We start from the raw sequence: 21,640 nt of genomic DNA on the forward strand, positions 1-21,640 counted from the left end.
TAATAACAATCTTACTGTGATTTTTGCTGGTGTCTAGGACTTGTGTCGTGTCAAAAAGTAATGGAATGCTTTAGCTTTTTCATTGTGTTTTAATGTTCTCCACCTGCAATCCCTCCAATATAACGAAGACTAGGACTCTAATATGGTACTGTAGATTGTAAAATGGAGAGAACGATAAAATTCTTATGTATTTTCCGAAGTTTGTGAACCGTACACTGCAGTGTGGAAGGATGAAAATTACACCTGATTTATACAGCTGCTAGTAAAAGTCAACATATTAATTCCAAAATAGCATATTTTGCATTATTCTTTGTTCTCAGTTCAGATGGAAACCTTTATAGTATAAAATCAGTGATTTAATAACTTTCTATTTTTCAGAAAGGGTATTTTTTAGCAAGGAAAGACAAGAACGAGTAATTTAATGCCATCTGAAATACATAGCATTAATACAAGATTTTAAGTTAGTCCAGGTGGCTGCAGATCAAGAATACCAGACAAAACTCAGCCAACTCTTTCCATAAAAGATCTCTTTCTTTCATGGGTAATCAAGCTCACCTTGTCAGTTGTGCAATACGCTTGCCCCTGAAAACCATCTCCTTTTCAAAGAAATTAGGAGCATCTTGACTCAAGGGTGTCAGCAAGGAGCGAGGCTGGTGGTGCCCTGATGGCCCTAGCAGGAGGCTGCTGGGAGTAGGACATCCTCTCCTCTCCTTAACCACAGGGGACACCATCAGCACTAATGGGGGTCTGCTGTAGTCTGGAAACCAGCAGATGCTTTGAAAGGGAGCACTTACAGGGAAGGTGGGAGTGTTTTAATTCCCCCTGAGGGTACTAAGAGAGAGCACAAGGTTAGTTTTGTGTACTAACTAGTTCTGCACAAAATTTTTGCTATGAAAATTAAAATGGGTTTTACTCTTAACAGTACACACTTGTTTTCAAAGTACCCTTTGCTTCAGCTCCCCTCAGCTGAAAAAGCAATGTGGGAAAGGGGCTACAGTAGGAAGAAAAGTGTGTGTGTGTGATGTAAAACAGTGTCTGCTTCTGAAGGGGAAAAATACACTTAGAGAAATATAAGATTTAAGAGAACAAGGAAGTGAAGGGTATCTGCTTCAATTGTTTGGCCATGCCCTGGTAAGACAAAATGGATGTATTAAATCCAAACCTAACTAGTGTTGTACTCCTTAAGTGGTTTCTTTTGTTTGAGTATTTTAAAATCATTGTAATCTATTGATAATGTGGGCATAAAACCGTTGCAATATAAAAAAAAAAAATGGGGGAGGTATTTTTTAGAAATACTTTAATGCTGACTTTGTACAATGTTTGTTGTTTATCCATCAAACATTCTAAATAAAAACTAGAACATTAATGTGCAAATAATATTATATTCAGAAATTGCTGGGAGTTCTCCATGAAGAGTGCTATAGGGACATCATGTTAATAAACAGCTTCAGTTTGTAAATGCGAGCACAAAGCACAGTAAAAAGACAAACAAGCACTTGAAGGCATAGGAGCACATGGGGGGGCAAAAATAATGTTATTCTTTTCAATAACAATATAAGCTCCAAAATGACAAAAGTGTCTAAAAAAATGGTCGACTCTCATCTGCAACCATGTTCTCGAAAATGTTTTCATTTTATCAGCATTGTTTGCTGATGATAACAACAGGGCTTGTGAACAGTTTTCCTTGAAAAAACGTTTGGATTTCTTTTAACATAACCTTAACTTTGGGGTTTTAAGACTTAATTTAGGAGTAATTCAAGCATCCTTCATTCTTGGAATAGTTACAGTGCTTTCTGTTCTAAACATATTAATATATTCAAATTTAACTAGCTCCTTTATCACACCAGTGAGGATACAAATTAAAAGAAATACTGTTTTTTCCAGTTCATGACCTAAAGTATTTCCTCTTTACGTAGAGACATGTTAAAAATAAAATCTCCAGACAAATAACATCTCAAGTTTGACCTACTGCATATGTTTGTGATACTTTCCTGAATTGCCCAATGCAAATGCCTAAAGGGCAGAAATTAAGGTTGTAAGGGCAGTCTTTGATCAGGCATCTCCTAATGCTGGAGTTTTGACTTCATAATGGTAAAGGTAGGATTTCTGTATAATTCTGCAAATGTAATTTACCTTTTTACATTCTAATGTAAGATGAGATTTTTACGTTCTAATTTGTGAGGTAACTACCTATCAGTGGGGGAAAATGCGAAAGATTGGATGTAAAGGAAATACTGTGTTTTCAAAAGAAAACAAATGAATTGCTAATGTCTTTCTGGCTTCAGATCATATCACAATTCAGTAATAAAATCTCAGAATATACACACAAGGGAGGTACAAAAAAGATAAATAAGCTATAAAGCTCTTGGAAATTTCTTAGATAATATCAAGGCTAAAACTGTCTAAACATAATTTAATCTTATAATACTAATTATTCAGTAAGTTGTACTGAATTTTCAACTCAAGATTAGCCTTTTTAATGTATGTGTTAAATTTTTGTTATAATGCTTAGGCTTTCATGCATACAATTTAATAGTGCCCTGGCCAAACAGAAGGTGAATATTTTGTTATTCAGTAAATTGTAAAAATAGAAACTATAGTTAATGTGTTAAAGCTTCTTTTGACAAGATTGATGTCAAAAGCAGTCAAAACCACAAACCATTCTTAGGACTTCTGAACAGAATAGCTAAATTCCATTCTGATAATATTATTGTCTTCTGAAAGTGGTGTTTGCCTGCAAAGCCGGTCGGTTGTGTCAAGCCTGAATAACACTTTGAGCAATATTTTAACACATCTTCATTTCAGCAGATTCTTCTCTAGCATTCTCAATCTGCTACATGCAGAGCAAGTTTATACTTTTCTGGCAGGATAAGTCAAACAATTTGTTTGGGGAAAGTTCCAGGGTTTGTTGGGGTTTTTTTGTCTTCCTCTAAAATGCCTGTTATCTCTCTAGTCTGGAAAAAAAACAAAACAAAACAAAACAAAACAAACAAGCTAAAAAACCCAGTCATCACCACCCCTTTTGTTGTGGTTTGGCAATTAAGTTTTGGTTTTTGTCAAGTATAAATTTTAGGTTGATTAGCCTTTCCAGTGGTGTATTTCAAAGCAAAATTAATAGAAATAAATACACTGTTAGGAGACTGTGTAGGAGGCTAGTTTTGGTAGCAGCACTGGTCCCCTCTAGATGGGTAAACTGGCTACAGTCTCACTCACCACGGCAAACATAACCCCATGACACAAAGAAGTCATATCTCCTTTGTTAGGAGACCCTTATTTGCTCCTTTGGTCTTTCTGCAGCCATGCAGATTAGATGAAATAACTGCTCTGATATTTGTAAACTTCAGACATCAATTTAACATCAGTTAGATGAAGGTAAGTGGCATTTCAATGAATCATTTGGGACATTAGGTTTTCAGTTTGAAAGAAAGCGAAACTTAACCCGTTTCACTGATTGCTATGTTGTTTTGAGGTAATACTCTCTCAGGGTCATTCTAAACCGAGTTCAGGTTCATCACAAGATCCTGCAAATTCATCAGCTTTTTCACCAACCTAATCAAAAATATCATGTTGTAATAAAAAGTAAAATACACAGTTTTCCTGGGTTTGGTCTTCGTTATAAACGTTGTTCATAACTCTGCTATGGACTGAAAGGCTTGTATGTCTGCTTAAGACTTAGTTAACTAGCCTTCATCACCTCTGTCTTCACATAAAGACCATGTAGACCATGTTTTATACGACTATTTTATCTATACAGGTCCTTTAATTCTATCAAGAATCATTTAATTCGTGTTTTGCAATATCCTTGAAGCAGTCTATAAAAAAACCTGTTAACAGAATCCTAACAAACTAGAGAAGTCACTATATAGCCTGAAAAACAGTTTAATGACTTTCAAAAAGTTGTTTGGGGCAATTATATTACCTCCTTCTTGAAAACAATGAAATAATTATAACATCTCTGTTTCTGTTTCTTGAGAAGGATTTATAAAAATACTATTTTAAGTGAGTTAATAAAACTTCCTATTTTCTAAATTCCTGTTGTGAAATTCCATACAGGAACCAGTGTTTTCATATTTCTGAATTTTGAGGCAGGTTAATTGACTAACACTTCTGTTAACTCTCTATATAAAGGGAAAAGAGAGGGAAGAATCATGCCCAGTTCTGGGCTCCTCAGTTCAAGAAGGACAGGGAACTGCTTGAAAGAGCCCAGCACAGAGCCACAAAGATGATTGAGGGGGTGGAGCATCTCCCTTATGACGAAGGGCTGAGGGAGCTGGGTCTCTTTAGCTTGGATAAGAGGAGACTGAGGAGTGACCTCATTAATGTTTATAAATACATAAAGGGCGAGTGTCAGGAGGATGGAGCCAGGCTCTTCTTGGTGATGGCCAATGACAGGACAAGGGGTAACGGATGCAAGCTGGAGCAGAGGAGGTTCCATGTTAACATAAGGAAAAACTTTTTCACTGGGAGGGTGACAGAGCACTGGGACAGGCTGCCCAGCGAGGCTGTGGATTGTCCTTCTTTGGAGACATTCAAAACCCACCTGGACGCATTCCTGTGTGATCTACTCTAGGTGGTCCTGCTCTGGCAGGGGGGTTGGACTAGATGATCTTTCAAGGTTCCTTCCAACTCCTAAGATTCTGTGATTCTGTGAATCCTTGAGAGCATCATATAGTCCATCTAACTGAAGATCTCACTTGGAGTTGCTCTTTTGAAGATCTTCTCTGTCTCCATTTGCTACAAACAGAGTATAGGGAAATAAGGTGCATAAAGTAGTTGTTTAAGGCTGTGATGTGAATACCCCTCATCCTTCTCTTTCCAGTCAGGGGATCTGCGATGCTGCATTTACTGTAATGTTAACATATCTCATGAATATCAAGAATTTCCAACCAAGACAGAAATCTCTACCAAGAATTGACAAAACATAGTTACACTGATAAGTGCCACAAAGAAGAGTACTTGTTGTTATCCTCAGCTAGAAAATGGCTTCTTTGAACTTCCTTCTCTCTCATTTCAGTCATTCACTAACCTTCATCATTTGTATTTGTACAATCAAATTAATTAACTTGGGGTGAATATTTAGAGGAGTGTTTAGAATCAGCAGCTCTTTAAAAGACTATATGTATAACGGAAATGGTAATGATGTATTTGTACGAAAAGATTGTGCTTTTTTAAAAATTTAATTTCTATAATGCGTGTATATTAAATATTAATATAAAATGTTTTCTCAGCAGTAAGTCAATGCTCAGTGAATTGATTACACAAAACAGTCTTTTTCCAAAAAAAAGACATTTTTCTGTTTATTATACAGTATACTTTCATGCCAAATTAAGAAACAGAACTTTTTAAATTTAAGCTTATTCTTTCAAAGTACGTCAATTTCAGATTTACCTATTGTAAGTTCTCTTCCTTAGGAAATAACAGAAGATCGGGATCAATCACGACTGGATTCAATGGTGCTGTTAATTATGAAACTGGACCAGCTTGACCAGGATATTGAAAATGCTCTCAGTGCAGGCTCTTCCCCATCCAGCACCCCAACATACAAACGGAGGCATATACCTGTAAGCCAATTTGCTTAATTATTCTTATTATTCTAAATAGAATCTTGTTTTACTTCACCTTTTTTTTCTTTCTAGTCCTTACATTTATCAGCTCTTTGGTTTCAGAACTAAAGCTCTTTTTGTAAAGATTTGTCTTCTATTTTTGTTTGTATTTATATATGTTTTGAAGGTAGTAATATTGACATCCATTATTTCCTTTTGGCATCATTTCATAAATGAGAGCTTCAGAGCTCCCAGATGAAAGAAATGGAGATCAACAAGATTCAGAAAATGTCTGGCTTTGTAATTATCACTTACAGTATATGTACAGTCAGTACAGAGTGAGGATCACACCAGTCTTGGAGCGTACGTGTATGTGTCATTTCACATTAAAACTGAAAGTAAGTCTGAGCTATAGGTCTTTTCTTCTGCTAGTGGGAGGGTCTGTGAAATTCTTGGCAGACACACTTTTGAAATCTTCTGTCATTCAAAATAATATTCTGGACACAAGTCTGCACTCTAACTATTTAAACTTCTTTAATTATTTATTTCAATGCAAGAATTCCTTGCTGAGAATAGTCTGAAAGGAGACTGGACAGCTCACAAACATGATTTATGCATTCTTTTTTTCTGAAAAATATTTACATATAACTATGAAGAACATGAAATGGCTGACCCAAGGTATACTTGTGCAGGCTTCCTGTTAATTTCACCCACATGTGCTGTAGCTGTTTTTCAATTTAAGAAACCTGAGAAATACTGCCCCAAGATCTCTAGGCTAACATTCAGGCCATTTGTTTTTGTTAGTGGTATTTTCTTTTAAATAATCAGGGTTTTTTCCTATTAAAACCAGACTTTATTATTGCTGTATAGTCGAGTGTATGTGAGAAAAGCTGTATTTAAGTTTCGGTGGGTTTGGTCAGCTGAAGATTATATAATAGATCATTTTTATAGGACACAACATAGCTACACTTTTAATAGTTGAACGTTTCCCCCCTGGATATCAATGTCCTCACAGTGTCTTCTTGAGCACTGATCGCAACAGGAAAGCCGAAATACAATGTTAACATCTGTTCTCTGTATCTCACCAATCTGTGCCAGCATTTTAGCTAATTTCTTACAGCAATAAAGGGAGTGGATGCAATCTGTATAAGTAAGTCTGCAAGATAATCAGAGGTAGTACCTGTTTCCATATTGCAAAGCAACCCTCCAGAAAGATAGCTTGCATCAAACATGGTATATATGCTCTTTATACACACTGATTTTACAGGAATTTTTGAGCCTTTGAGTATTACAAATCAGAGGATCAAAAGATTAGGTTTTCAGGACATTTATGCATTGTGTTCAGTCTCATATTGATTTTATAGTAATGAAGCACTTGAATGTCATGCAAAAACATGAGTAACAGAGCAAGGAATACTGTTCTGCACTGTGGCAGCATGGCTCTGCTAAGCAACTGTACCCAAGCTGACTTCTACAGAGGCATTTCCATGGTCTGCTGCGTTTTTCAATGTTTCACATTGCAGAGGACTCACTGGTAGGAAATATCTGACTCAAATGCATGGTCCTACTTAGAGTGCATCTTTGTCTGCAATTCTTAACACTTTTCAGAAAACAGCACACTTGCATACTTGGTGTAGAGGCACCTGTCTAATCAAAGAATCACAGAATGGTAGGGGTTGGAAGGGACCTTTGGAGATCATCTAGTCAACCCCATTCTAAGTTCACCTACATCACGTTGCACAGGACAGTGTCCAGGCAGGTCTTCAATATCTCCAGAGAAGGAGACTCCACAGTCTCTCTGGGCAGCCTGTTCCAGTGCTCTGTCACCCTTAACGGAAAGAAGTTTTTCGTCATGTTCAGACAGAACTTCCTGTGCTTCAGTTTGTGCCCGTTGCCCCTTGTCCTGTCTCTGGGCACCACTGAAAAGAGCCTGGCCCCATCCTCTTGGCACCTACCCTTTACATATTTGTAAGTGCTGACAAGGTCCCCTCTCAGTCTTCTCCAGGCTAAAGAGCCCCAGGTCTCTCAGCCTTTCCTCATAGGAGATGCTCCAGTCCCCTCATCATCTTCATAGCCCTGCGCTGGACTCTCTCCAGTAGTTGCTTGTCCCTCTTGGACTAGGGAGCCCAGAATTGGACACAGGAGTCCAGATGTGGCCTCACCAGGGCAGAGTAGAGGGGGAGGAGAACCTCCCTTGACCTGCAGGCCACACTCTTCTTAATGCACCCCAGGGTACCATTGGCCTTCTTGGCCACAAGGGCACACTGCCAGCTTATGGTTAACCTGTTGTCCACCAGGACTCCCAGGTCCTTCTCCACAGAGCTGCTCTCCAGCAGGTCAGCTCCTAGCCTGTACTGGTGCATGGGGTTATTCTTCCCCAGATGCAGGACCCTACACTTGCCCTTGTTGAACCTCATTAGGTTCCTCTCTGCCCAACTTTCCAGCCTACCCAGATCTCGCTGAATGGCAGCACAGCCTTCTGGCGTGTCAGCCTCCCAGTTTTGTATCATCCACAAACTAGATGAGGGTGCACTCTGTCCCTTCATCCAGGTTGTTGATGAATATGTTTAAGGAGACCAGATCCAGTACTGACCCCTGGGGAACACTGCTAGCCACAGGCTTTCAACTAGACTCAGCACCATGGATCACAACCCTCTGAGCTCTGTCCTTCAGCCAGTTCTCAACCCACCTCACAGTCCACTTGTCTATCCTATGAGGGAGAGAGTGTCAAAAACCTTGCTGAAGCCAAGGTCCATCGCTCTCCTCTTATTTACCCAGCCAGTCATGCCACCATAGAAGGCTATCAGACTGGCAGCTTCAGTTTGGAACACCACAGGCTTAACTGGAATTAACGAATCAAAGGGTTGTCATTTCTTTCCAGTTCAGGAAGAGAACCCCTGAGATGTCTCTGTCCCATTTTTCACCTATTCTAGGAACTGGTATTAGGAAACTGAGCCTTTGTCTGCACAGAGTTGGCTGGGGTTAATAGTTCAGGCTTTTTTCTGTGTACTGTGTAGCTATATTCATGCAGTCTGCAACTCAGCTAATAATCCTGACAGTATATGGCTGGTTCTACACATAGCCAGCTCTTTGCCAGACATGTGTCACAATTTATCTGAAAGCAGTATAATTCCCTGCCCTCACTCTATGCAGTAAATGAAGCATGTACTATATTTTTACTTCCTCAACAATAAAACATACTATATTTCTTCTCTTTTTATTCTCAAAAGAGGAATGTAATCAGTGTCATTAAAAGTAAGGGCATTTTAATCAGAAATAACATTTGGCTGATAAGTGTCTGCTGATTCCAAAAAACTAGGGAGCTGCACCTCTAAATTGTATAAACTGCTGGATGGTGATGTCATTTCAGCTGTGTAATGGTTTACAGATGTTCACTGTGCTTGCAATGCTGCTGGAAAGAGAAGGTGGGAGCACACAGGAAATACTAAACATCAGAGAAAAATGTCAGAATTCCGCAGTCCTGAACTGATTTTTCTTACCTTGCATTCTAACATTTAGAGGAATTATAGCTTTCAAGTTAGTGGTGATTTATAATTTCAGAACAGCAGCTAATGCAAACCACTACACTGAAAAGACAGCAAGTGAATGTGTAGGTAGTGGAAAAGAACAAGGGGAATTACTTTACACAGAGAATTAAGCATATGTATTTGAGTGAGCCTGTCTAAATACTTCCATTATTTAGAAGAACTAGATTTTTATTTCATATTCACATTTACTAAAGAGACCTGCAATGTTTTTTTACAGGATGTTGAATCTGGTTCTGAAAGTGGAGTGGATGTTGCTTCAGTAAGTCACTCACAAACAAACTTGTCTCCTAACATCCGTACTTCTGACCTAGCATCTTCCTGTTTGGTAGCCAGCTCTGGAGCTAAACCAAAGGCTGGGGTGAGTACAAAGATTGTATTTTCTTAACCTCACTCATTATATCAGGTTTGAAGTGAAATAAAGATATTTTGTACTATTCATTACGTGGATTGTACAACAGTATATGAGACACTGAAAAAAAAGGACTAATAGTGCAGGTTGTCTCAAGGCAACATTTGAGTGGTAAACAATCTAGAAGCACACTGTTATTTGCTGATGATTATAATAAGCTGAGTTTTTATGTGAGAAAATAAATTAAAGGAACTATTCCATTTCACTAAGGTTTCCTGAAGTGGTATCACTTGGAACATTTCCTAAATCTCATGGAGGATGCAGCCAGAGAAAAAGATGGTTGAATAATGTAGCCTGATTTATGACGCCCAAACCCAGCCACCCAAGTCCTCTTGAGAGGCTAAATTGTTGTATACTGCAAACAGAGGTATTACCCTGCTGAAGGGAGAACGTAATTCTAAGGCCAAATTTGGCAGGTGGTTTCATGCGCTGAGGGTCGGAGGGAAGCCTCTGAGCCAGCAGACCCTTTCCTGCAAGCGCAAATGCATACTAGGTGGTGAGGAAGGGCAGGTCTGAGAGCTCAGATATGACAAGGAGCCTCCTTCTATATCCATTCATAAATACATCTAGCTATCAGGAGCATAGTCCTTTCTTTTTGCCGTTGTCCATCTACTGAAGAATTCTTCTTCATAGTGCTTCAGCCCTCAGCATGCACAGAAAAATTTGGGTGTCCTAGAAACTCCTGACATACATTCTGTTCCCTCTTGCACTTGCCATTTCCACTCCTTCAAGAAGCACAGAAATCTAGACTCTTCTAAACTTTCCCTAGGCTGAAAAGTCTTAGCATAACTCTTGCTCCATCTGTTCACAAATTCAACCGCTGCTGGTAACCAGACCAGCAGTAAATCTGGGATAAAAATATTAAAATACAAAGTGTGGTTAGCATAAATATATATGTTCATAGCAAGTTTATAAAAAGTAAAATAGAGGCCAACTGTCATTTACTGCACTGCAATAACAGCAAGTCTACTAATGCCTTCGATTGAGGCAGTAACAAAAGTTCTAATAAACATTTACATTCAGGATTGTTCACTTGTACAAAAATAAATTCACGTGTAATTTATCATCAGTGCATAACAATAGCAAATAGAGAGCTCTGCACTCTGTCATTGAGTACAATGCAGTGCAAATTCTCAAATAAGTACATATGTTATGCTAGATGGTGATATTCCATTTTGCCAGATCCTTAGAAGAGCACAGACACCCTCTAAGGTATTAAATATCCCTTTTAAATTTAGATTTCTCTGCTAATATTCGGGGAACTCTTAACACCTGGCTTTGCAGAAGAGTGGGTCACTTCCTTTGGACTTAGATTTTGTGTTAATTCACCTTCAATAAGTATTTATTTGAGTTTTGCTGGAATGGTTATATCTTGCTGAACATATTTGCGAATATTGCTTTATTATATAGTTTTTAATGTATATTATTTTGCAGAGATCCTTTTTTTTTTAATTTGTAGAGTAACCGTGAATATGCAAAAAATCTCTGCTGATGCGTGGATTGTAGGGGTACAATTTTTTATAAGTGAAGCTGATTTTTCTCCAAACTCAACTTTCTTTCCTAAAGTTTTTGCATGCTGCAACTCACCACACTCTATAATAGCATTTGGGGATGGGCTTTTTTTAGTAAGTATGTTCCAAGACCATATATTCATTTTTATTATAATAGGTTTGATAAGTACAAAAATGTGGATCATTTTTGATTGAGTGTAGGTGTCATGCAAATTGGGAAAAAACAGATCCTCTCAGATATTTTTTTTATTCCTTTTGTCTTTGGGCTTTCTGATTGTTTTGACCATGTGCCCTTCTGATCCACAAACTGAGTACTAATGTGTGTTGTAGCTTCAACTGTTCAAAACTTCAGCTGCCTCCCCACCTGCAGTGAAACTTTATTTGAAAGCATAAGTTTTCTTGGACACACTAGGAGAAAATAACCCTTCCTTCTTACCCTTGTGTATCTCTACTCATGTTGTTCATGTGGTCTGCATGGCTAGACAGCCTGCTGCTAGAAGCTTGACTGCAAACCCATACTAGTAGAAAAGAAGTTCCTCTATTCTTCTTGTTGTGTTTAGTACTGGGCTCTACTCAGGATGAATTTTCAAAAATGGTATATTGAATGGCATGTCCTTGAAACACTGCCCAGAACAGACGTCAGGGATGTCTTTGTACAGATAATTTCCATGTAGAGATCTCCTATGAAAACCCTCAAAGTGTGGTGTTCTGTGTGTAAGGGAGGCTGCTCTCATAGTTTCTTTTGGTTTTTTGTCAGACTAGCTGGTGTAGGAATAAGTTTATTCTTCACCGGAAACTCAGCAAGCTACTTTTTAATGGCGATGGACTGTTTCAGAGATTTTACTTCCTTTTTGGTGTTTGCAGCTGCAGATCTTCAAAGATTCCAGATGCTTAGGCTCCACAGACAACTTATTTTGTTGTGTTTATTAATGATATGTAAATAGGAGTACAACTGCAATTAGTTACATTATGGAATGATATGTGGTATTTTTAAACAAAATATAGCAAACTGTTGACTACATGAAAATTACACTGTACGATTAAAATATGACACCATGTGCAGTCTGGGGGGGGGGGTGGGAATAACAGGGCAGGGAGATATGGGTTCAAGTCTAGTCCCTGATAACTTGTAAAAGATATTAACTACACAAGAACTTATCTTTCAGACAGTTAGTCTGTATACAAATTTCCTATGTCTATTCATGTTAACTCAGCTTTATATGAATTTAAAACAAAATTTTTTATGGATTTAAACAAAAAATGTCTAACAATGTCACAATGTGCCAGAATATCCTTAAGCAGAATTTGGTTTGATAATCCTAGTGGAAATGATTCACTCATTGGCTTATGGAAAAGCAGGATATTTTAAATTTTGACAGGCAGATTTTATGGAATGTTAATCAAGATTTCCAATAGCAGAGATATCCGGAATTGTATTAAAAATTCAGTACAAATTATAATTTTCTTCACAAATTAATAGTAGATGTTCTTTTAAAGAAAATTGGAGGGGGTATATACATACACAAGTTATTTAATATTCCATAAAAATTCACTTATGGATAGTCAAATCCATTCTCATCAGTGCAAATGCCTGTGTACAGTACACATCTATATAAGCACACACATGCACGCACACACACACAGAGTGCTCCTCACTGAATACAGGCATGACAAGGAACAGGATTCTCCCCAGAGCGTCACAGAAAGGTATTTCTATGAGGTTCTAAGGTTTTTCTGTGATTCTGCAGGTCACAGTGTGAAAGCCTTTGATATGCAGATGCATGTGGCATTTTGGGCTTATGAGAAGTACACAATCGAATAATCTTCATCCTAAATTTAGGATGCTCCCATTGTATTTCGTTGTCAGACTAGAACAGCATAATGTGACCAACAGTGTATTTAGTCCACAGTATAACAACTAACTCAAAATGTACATGTTTGGCAAGGTGCACAGATGGGTAATCATTGTGAAATAAGGGTTCACATGATTGAACAGATACACTTCAATCCTAATTTAGGATTGGATAGTAAGAAATGTTTTTGGTATCTTTATATTACTTATGTTTACAGAGTAAAGAATGTTCATGCTTCTATAATTAGCACATCTCTCTGTTCTGGGGTTTTATTCATCAGTGTCCAAAATAGACAATGATTTTTGAATATTAACACTTGAGGATATACACTGGGCAAGCATTAATCACTTGAGAGTTGAAAACAGCTCAAAAAACCCGAAATCAACAGGCTTTTGTCCCAATGGTTATGAGAAACACTGGAAAATGGGAGTGTCTGGTCTGGATTTGAAGAGCGAGGAATGTAAATATGCTACATGTCGTTACCTTCTACAAACTAATGCCGCACATCTGGACACTTATAACATCGTTCAACAATAAAGACCAGAAATTATTTACTTTTAAATTTGGGTTGCTTATTATAAAAAAGGTATGTAGCTACAGAATTTAAAATGTATTTTAATAACAAAAAGTACACAATAGCCTTCTCCACCCCTCTAAAAGCTAACTAGTTGAGGAAAGCTTATCAGTTATCATTGTCTTTTTTCTTTTTTTCCTAAATATAAAAAATTGGCTAAAGAAGAATAGCAGCTAAGGCCTAAAAGTTGTGGCCAAATTTTTGTCCTTGAACATCTGCTCTCTAAAGCCTGTCTATTTTCTGTTCAGGTGAAGAAAAGCAGCCGTGATTATTTTCTACTGCTTTTCTTGGCAGTCCTATCCCTCTTGCTTCAACAGTGTCTGACTTAGCCTTAATCATACTGTGCAAAGGTAATCAGAAGTCTGTTATCACCAGAATGGCTGGTGTATAGGAGAAGACTGTTTTTCAGATTAGCTGTAATGACTTGTTTAAAATGCATTCATTTCTCAAAGTGATTTTAGGCACCAGTTATACCTGCAGTACAAAATGACCTAGTCTAGCTACACACTAGGATGGGATTCGGGTGCAGCTACTGATTTCAGTGAAGCCCTGGATGAGCTCAGAAGTCTACTTTCACAAATCTTGTTATTGGATTCAGACAAAAGGTTGTATTATTTAGATGACAGTTTTGCAAACTGTTCATTTGTAAGTTCTAATAACATTTAGTCTTTCACATATGCTTTTCATTCATACTGTATTTTAAAATTTCAGCTAGAGAAAGCCAAATCATTCCATGAAGAATAATTTATAGATTTGTAGATTAAGAAAGAGTTCAAGCTTCTTGCTACTTTACTACACTGTTTTTTAACTTACAAAAGAAGCTGAAATTTATGGTAAGTACAAGGAAACCTTGATTTCAGAATTAAATATTCATCAAAAAGAATTATCAGGGCAGCAACTGTTTGAAATGTTTACATTTTCCACTGCATCGTGTTTTTTAGTAAATTCAATGAAGTATGAGATGTGCAAACACACACAGAATATGCCAATGAATTTGTGCAGACAGATTTTTTGCAGTGGGTCATGACACTTGAAAGGTGATAGATTTTGGTCACCGAATCATACCTTTATTTTATATTTACTTAGTTATTAATTATTTTATAAATACCACTATTCTAAATTTTGCGGATATTATGATGATCCTTGAATTCTTATTTTACTCATTCAGCCAAAACTGGAAGTTATTCTGGTAAGCATTAAGAAGAAAGACTCTTACTGTGCAACATTAATTAAAATATTGCTGCTTTAAAACTTGAAAACAGTTATGAATAAAAGATGAGAAAAGACTTCTCACGATCTGACCATGTTGATTAAATGAGCATTCCCTTTCATATTTGTGTTTTTAAAAAAGTGGTTTAGAAGACAGGGTAAAACAATTTATTATTAAATAACAGTTCCTTATGAAAGTAAATTTTAACACAGTCATCTTGTTTGAATTCTAACAGACTGTTATTTCACCCTGCAAAAGGGTTTTTTTCAACACATAAATTGCCATGAAGCTACATTTGCCAATCGTGTAGTAGATAACAGCAGGACTATGCTATGTTTCTTACATGAACTTCTCAAAATTTTTCTTTGGCTCTGGCTTGTTCCCCAAAGAAATCTGTATTCTAAGCATAACTTCCTGTGTCAACCCCAAGAGTATTTCATCAAATGAAAGAAGCAGCAAACTGCAAATGGCAGAGATTCTTTTTGTTCTGTGAAGTCTTTTAAGCACCATAAATCTTAAAGGTGAGCACTTTTTTTGCAATGAGAGTAAGCTACTCCCAGAATTTGAACCAAAACCACTGAATCCAGTCATGATCTCTCTGACAGCACTGCTGTGGTCAGGGACAGTCTCTCTCTCTACTTTTCTGTCCCTCCGGACTGAGTGACGAAAGTGCATGTAAATTCACAATGCAATAAATGGTTTGCCCTTTTATATAGCTGCAGTATGACTCGGAAAATACATGTCTCGGGCTGTCCACTTTTGTTTCCAAGTTCAATCTGAACTCAATATTGGGAATCTAAATAAATACCCAGCTTGCAAAGTGCTAAGCATGAAAACTTCTGAATCTTTCCAAGACTCCAAGTTGTACATTTACATTTGTCTCCTTGTAACTCATTTATAGCAGCTACGGTTACATACAGACTTTTTTCTCATGTTTTCCTCTTTTCTGTAGAGTTGCTGACACTGTCTTCAACACTACATCAGTCTGGTTAGGTATGATAACCATCTTTTATAAGCGGAAGCAAAAGTTCATGGCTTCTGCAGCCGTAAAAATGCCAATTGTGCCATTTCTAACATCGAGTCCCTTTTTTCACTGTATGCTGCCATCTGCTGCCTCGCTCTTGTAAATGAAGGGCACTGGGCAGGGGACATCAGGCACTTACACCATGTCAGGCAGTTGTGCCGATTAGAACATTTCATAATGGAAATTATAGTAGATGTGGATACTTTCAGGAATGTTAAAAAAATTCCACTTAGTTCTAAAAATAATTAATTTTACAATAACGGAGAAAAGAATTCAACTTTTAATGGATTTAAGATATTTGGATGATTTTTAGATCAATCCTTTGAACTGTTAAGTTAAACATTAGGAATTCCTCATTTTATATTCACACATGCAATAATTTATTTGTACATTAAGTGCTGGTATTTATAAAAATTGCATCTTGTTTTCGGCCAGCTACGTAATTTCTGACACAACGTAACATCACAACTGCATGTGTACCCCCATAGGAGGCACAAGGCTTCATGAGCATTAGGTCTGCTATACTGGAGTGCTATGGTTCCTCTTGGCATGTTGCTTATTGCTTCAAGTGGACCCAACTGGGAGGAAAAAGTAGTGAACATTGCATGGCCTCCCTGGAAGGTAGTCTCTGGGGTTTTCTTTTGCAAAATCCAGAGCGGTTTTCATTTTTCTCATTTTATTCAAGCCTCTTGTGTTTCAGAATAGGAAACAAGTTCTCTGTAAGAAAGATTCACAATAAGCTAATAATCATACTTGAAGCTGCCAATATTCAAGTAGTTCAATAGAAAAGTGTGAGCAAGGGTGTATTTATATTTAAAGGTATCATGCCTAAATGTGTGACAATCTAACATGTTATGCTTGTGTCTGCCTATAATCTAATGGGCTAAGAGGTCAAAAATCAAGATCAGCTCAGACCTCTAAACAGAACTTGCATCTTTTCTGCCTGAGAAAAAAATCTGAGGGAATTATCATTTCTGGTCACTTACAGGAATGTTACTGTGGTAGGGAATCTAAAACCTGCAGTCTGGGCTCTCTGACATCCTGTTTGCACTTGGGCCTGGGCAAGGCAATTCCCAAATCCCTCAGAAAGGAGGGGCAACCCATGCTTTGCACTGCTATTTCTTCAGTTCAAGTCAGACTTACTGAAACTTGAAATCAAATCTGTTGTGTTCTTGCGCATCAGGATTGCGTTTATCAGTGCTGCCATATCTACATTTGAGAAATGGAAACTGAAATCTATGACTGGAGGAATTTTGTGTTGCTCTCAGGATCAATACCCTTCTATGTAGCTTAAATTTAAATACTCAAGGCTTAATAGAAGGAAATCATCTATGTTGCTGTTAAATGGTCACGAGCAGATGCAGAGAAACAGAGCTTTCCAGGCTCTCTAAGAACAAATCATAAGAACATCAATTATATGAATCATACAAAGTCATATAATTTAAAATTTCAGCCTCACTTTACTTTGTTTATTTAAACTTCATTCTGCAAACAGTTAAACGCATTTTTATCACAGGAGTAAATCTATATCTATTTAAATCAAGATTGTGCATGTCAGAAGTGTCACAAGCATGGGTAAGTGCATACAGTTTTTGCAGAATTAAGGCCTTTTGTCACAGCTAACATGTTTAATGATCATAATGAATTGACACAAGGACAAAGAATATTCCTTCCAATGCCATGTGCCTGTTTTCTTAAAAAATACATATAGAAAATCATAAGTGACCTTTCCCAAGCATGAGGAAGCTTCCCTCATGCCTATTATATTCAGAGTTGACTCATGTTCCTTTGATCAATAAGTAATAGTTATGTAGACACTCACCACAGGGCGGCCTGAGTTTGTATTCAGGCTCATGATATAAATGAGATTCATACATCCTTCAGTTCCAAAAGAATGTGTGATGCCTAGAAGAGTTGCTAGTGCCCCATCTTACAAAAGCCAAGAGAGTTCTATGTGTCAATTATTTGGCTGCCACAACGTGCCAGTAAGATAACACTGTGACTTCAGTCCTGCCAAGTATCAAAAAATGTGTCAAGCTTCTGCATAAAAATGATGATAGGCTGAATTTCAGTAAAGAAGGTGTCTGGAATACAGGAATATCATAAGAGCTGGCCTATGAAATACAAGAGTTTGGGCTGACACCTGGGGTGGGGGGGAGGGCAGGGGAGAGGTTTTCTATTTAGCTTTTGAATAGAGAAATTCTGGAAAAACATGCAAGTAATAAAGAATTAATTCCTCAGAACATTTCTTTTAGATTTCGGTATTTTTTTGAATCTGTTGACTATGATAGCCAAAGAACCCCACCTCACTACTTTATGATTCTCCCTCTGATTTATTGCTGTGCATCCCAAGATTGTTTAGGGAACAGCTGAGGCTTGTTTTAGGAATGAGTTAGCCATTAGCAAAAACTTTTAGGAAAAATTGTAGAGTTTGAATATTACTTTTAGGTACATTTACCACTATTTTAGTGAGAAATATACCTTTTGATGCAAAATTGAATAAATAATATGGCTTAAGTATTGCAAAAGGCATTTGTGATCATAGGTCTTTATTCTGAAGAACATAGTTCAGTCCTTGCCATTTGAAAACTGGTATTAATGAAGATTCATGTGACAGATTACTGACTTGAGCTTTGGGGGAATTACTGTTCTATGCAATATATAACAAAAAGACTGTTATGCATAAATAAATCATTTTTAATTAGTTGTTAATCTATTTTTCAGTCAATATTTAGAAATGACACATTGTGACTTTGATAACCAGATACTTTGGCTGAAAAAAAAATTACAAGTGAACATTTATAAGTCACCTATTGACTAGCATGTTGTTCCCAAAGCATTGCTTGTATTGTGAAAGGAAATAAATACGCAGACATCAATTTGCAAGTGGAAAAAAAAGTTGGTTTACCTACTATCCATGGATAAAATAACCTGTTTAGATTTTTCCACCACTTTCAATCAAACAGAGGCCCCTCATAAAGACACACTGCCAGGTGCCTTGTCTTCCTCCAGCGGTTTGTGGATATGCATATACTGTCATCTCATTTGCTAACACATTCCAGAAGACAGTTATAAATAAATTACGTCTTCTAAAAGCTATTTGTAACCATTAGGTTAAAGTTTTAGCTTAAATATCATGGTGATGGAAACAGTGGGTGGACATGGACATTCCCTTAGTTTAAGATAAAGAGCCTAACAAACTTTTAAAACAGCAAATAGCAAATTTTGGATGGGCTTGCACCAACACCATGTTGAATATTTTATCAGCCATAGGATGATTTTGCAGGCTAGCAGTATTGAGGACAGGGATTCAGCCTGTTTTATTAGATATAAACCTGTGAAGGAAGCAGGCAAAATTGCACTTTGTGCAAGCTTCGGTGTTTTTACACTTAAAAAAATGTTAAAGCTTAAAAATGTCGTTCTTCATAAGTAAATCTTTCTCTCGTATGAAATCAGTAAGAGAAGGCTCAGTTTCTCTAGCCATTCAGAAATGGTAGATTTGATAGAATGACAGGATAGCAATGTCTTTTTTAACTTAAACAGCTCTGACATGAAGCTGGTTGAGTCTGAATTTTTGAGTTTGCTGGGCTTTGCTTTCCACGGCAACATGTTCTGAATGTCAGACACTATGATAAATGTTCCCATTTGTTCTCCAGTTTTATTGCCTGATAAGTTTAGTGCAAGTCTCTCTTCTGCGCTCTTCCATAAGGACAGAGTTGATTCCTTACCAAGTTTCCCTTTTTTTTCTTGAAGTTGCTTAAATACGTTTAAGTGTATGTCGGTATGAAATTTTAACTCTTTTTCAGCATCTGTGAAGAAAAGCTTACATGACGTTTATATCATTGTGGGTTTTAAAAAAAAAAAAAAAAAAAGCTTTGTAAATTTTCTCTATCAGCCTGTAATCCATATAGTGCATCTTTACATTGAAGAGCCATAACCCAGCTCAAAATTGTTGTTTCGTGCATGAGCAAAGATGGGTAAAATTTTTGAATCACTGTCAGTTAGAAGCCTGAGAATGGAAAATTGCTGAAAAAGATGTAAACTCATTCTTAGTGTCAATTATATCAAGAATTTATTTTCCCTGAAGAAAAACAAAGTCCACTAAGAAGCACTAAGCAGTTTTATTAATAGAATTTGTTGTTGTTGTTTAAATTGCTATAACGCAAAAGTGTACATCTGAATGGAGTTGCATTGGTTCTGGTATGAACCAACACTTGCACAAGAGATCACTGCAGGAGGTGGTGGATGGTATAGGTGAGGTACATAAGAAGTAATCACTTACTACTTCTTAAAAACAAAGGACAATCTTTTTTAAAGGCTATATCGGTGGAATTTACTAATATTTTGGAAGGTAAAAGTAAATTGGTCTCAAAAAATGCTCCAACATTTTTTGGGAAAAAGTTTATAGCCCATCAAACCAGCAGATAGAAGCTTCTGCTCATTATCATTACAGTATTGCTATCAGTCATGTGATGAAATCCTAATACAGGAGTTGCACTTGACCAAGACCCACAGTTTGCCAGTCTCTTCTGTTGGACCTGTTTGCAGTATGTGCATGCCCTATAACCACCATTGACATTGAAATGTTTTCATATATCTTAAGTCTTGGGGAGAGGAAAATAGTCTAGATTGATCCCATACTACCATAGACATGCTCTGTATCATTGACAGCTGGACATGAAAGCCCTTACATGGGCTATTCCTCTTACATGGAAGCTGTTTCTCTTACATAGAGCTTTATCTCAGTAAGACTTGTCCTACTGAAACGTGTCTTCTCTGTTTCGTGCCTGATAGAGCATTTCAGAGCAACTAATAGATGCCAAACATTACTGGGAAACTCTGTTGAAAAGAAGGAATCTGAAATGTCCTGTTAAAATTGTACTGAGATATATTGCATCAGTTATTATATCTGTACTTCTCACCATTTTTAGAATTCTGTCTCTTTGAAAGGAAATAATTGGAAGATATGTTGGGGGATGAATTTCACCACATGGAGAAGACTAGCATAGGGATTTTTAATGATGTATGTCCTTAAAATAGTGTTGAAGAGCATCTTACTCTGTTGAAATGAGCAGAATATATTCTGCATAAAAGCCTTTAAAAAACACCATGGAAACAGAAATATTCATAGATTTGTGACTGTTTCCATCCTGTTCAGTAATAACAAGATATCTCAAAATCTCCAGAACAAAGGAAAAAAGGTTTCAGAAAAGGTCAGTAGGTCCCCTTGCTGGACAGTGTGAAGGAGTGGAAAGGGAGAGAGCTGCTTGGAGAATTCCTGCAGAAAGCTAGGTTGCATATTTTCTGGGAACTGGGGCTAAGGGGCTTTAAAGCTATGAAAAAAACCTTGAACTTTTTGCCAGTAGACCAGTAGGTGACAAAAGGCTGCAACTTTACTCAATCCAACAGTGTTGCACAAGACTTTCAGCTAGGATAAACTGTTGTTAGATGCTGAATTGTTGGTTAACTTGTAATTTGCCAGGGGCAACTTCAGTTTCAGTTTTGGATAGCTCTATGAAGACATCCATTGTTTCTCTATCAGACTCTGTGAGTGCTTATAACATCTTGCTAGGAATTAGATCACTGGGAGACAAGCAGTCAAACGAAATAGCACAGATTGAAAATCATCTTGTGACTAAGAGCCACAAGACACTTACCTTATACCTCAGCAATTCAAGAGAAGGGAAAGCTCAGAGTGGTTTGAAGATCAAGTAGTGTCACCTTAGGAGTTAATTTGTAAAGTAATGCTGTTTTAGGGATGCTGTTGTGTCCCGGGCAATACTGCTTTCTCTCTCCTCTGTGTGACATTCATACAAGAGGGGATTCAGATCACCCACTGTCCCATGTTTGTGTTGTCATGCACAGCAGGTACGATGCACTGTGAATGCAAGTATAGCATTTGCTTTTGCTGCTGCTTAAAAGCTACTAACTTGAGAATGCACTGTGCTAATCTCCAAAGTGATAATAA

At 37.3% G+C, this 21,640-nt stretch overlaps 1 protein-coding gene across 2 annotated transcripts in view; it reads left to right on the forward strand.

The window, feature by feature from the left end:
- Positions 1–21,640, forward strand: part of DLC1 (DLC1 Rho GTPase activating protein) — a 218,076-nt gene that overhangs the window by 37,429 nt on the left and 159,007 nt on the right. For both annotated transcript variants that reach the window (XM_086464538.1, XM_086464539.1), the window contains 2 exons: positions 5,412–5,561; positions 9,309–9,449. In XM_086464538.1, the coding sequence (XP_086320664.1) occupies positions 5,412–5,561; positions 9,309–9,449 (291 nt within the window). The remainder of the gene's footprint in view (positions 1–5,411; positions 5,562–9,308; positions 9,450–21,640) is intronic.

This window comes from Leptosomus discolor, chromosome 4, assembly GCF_034619465.1.
Source record: "Leptosomus discolor isolate bLepDis1 chromosome 4, bLepDis1.hap2, whole genome shotgun sequence".
NCBI classification, from domain to species: Eukaryota; Metazoa; Chordata; class Aves; order Leptosomiformes; family Leptosomidae; genus Leptosomus; species Leptosomus discolor.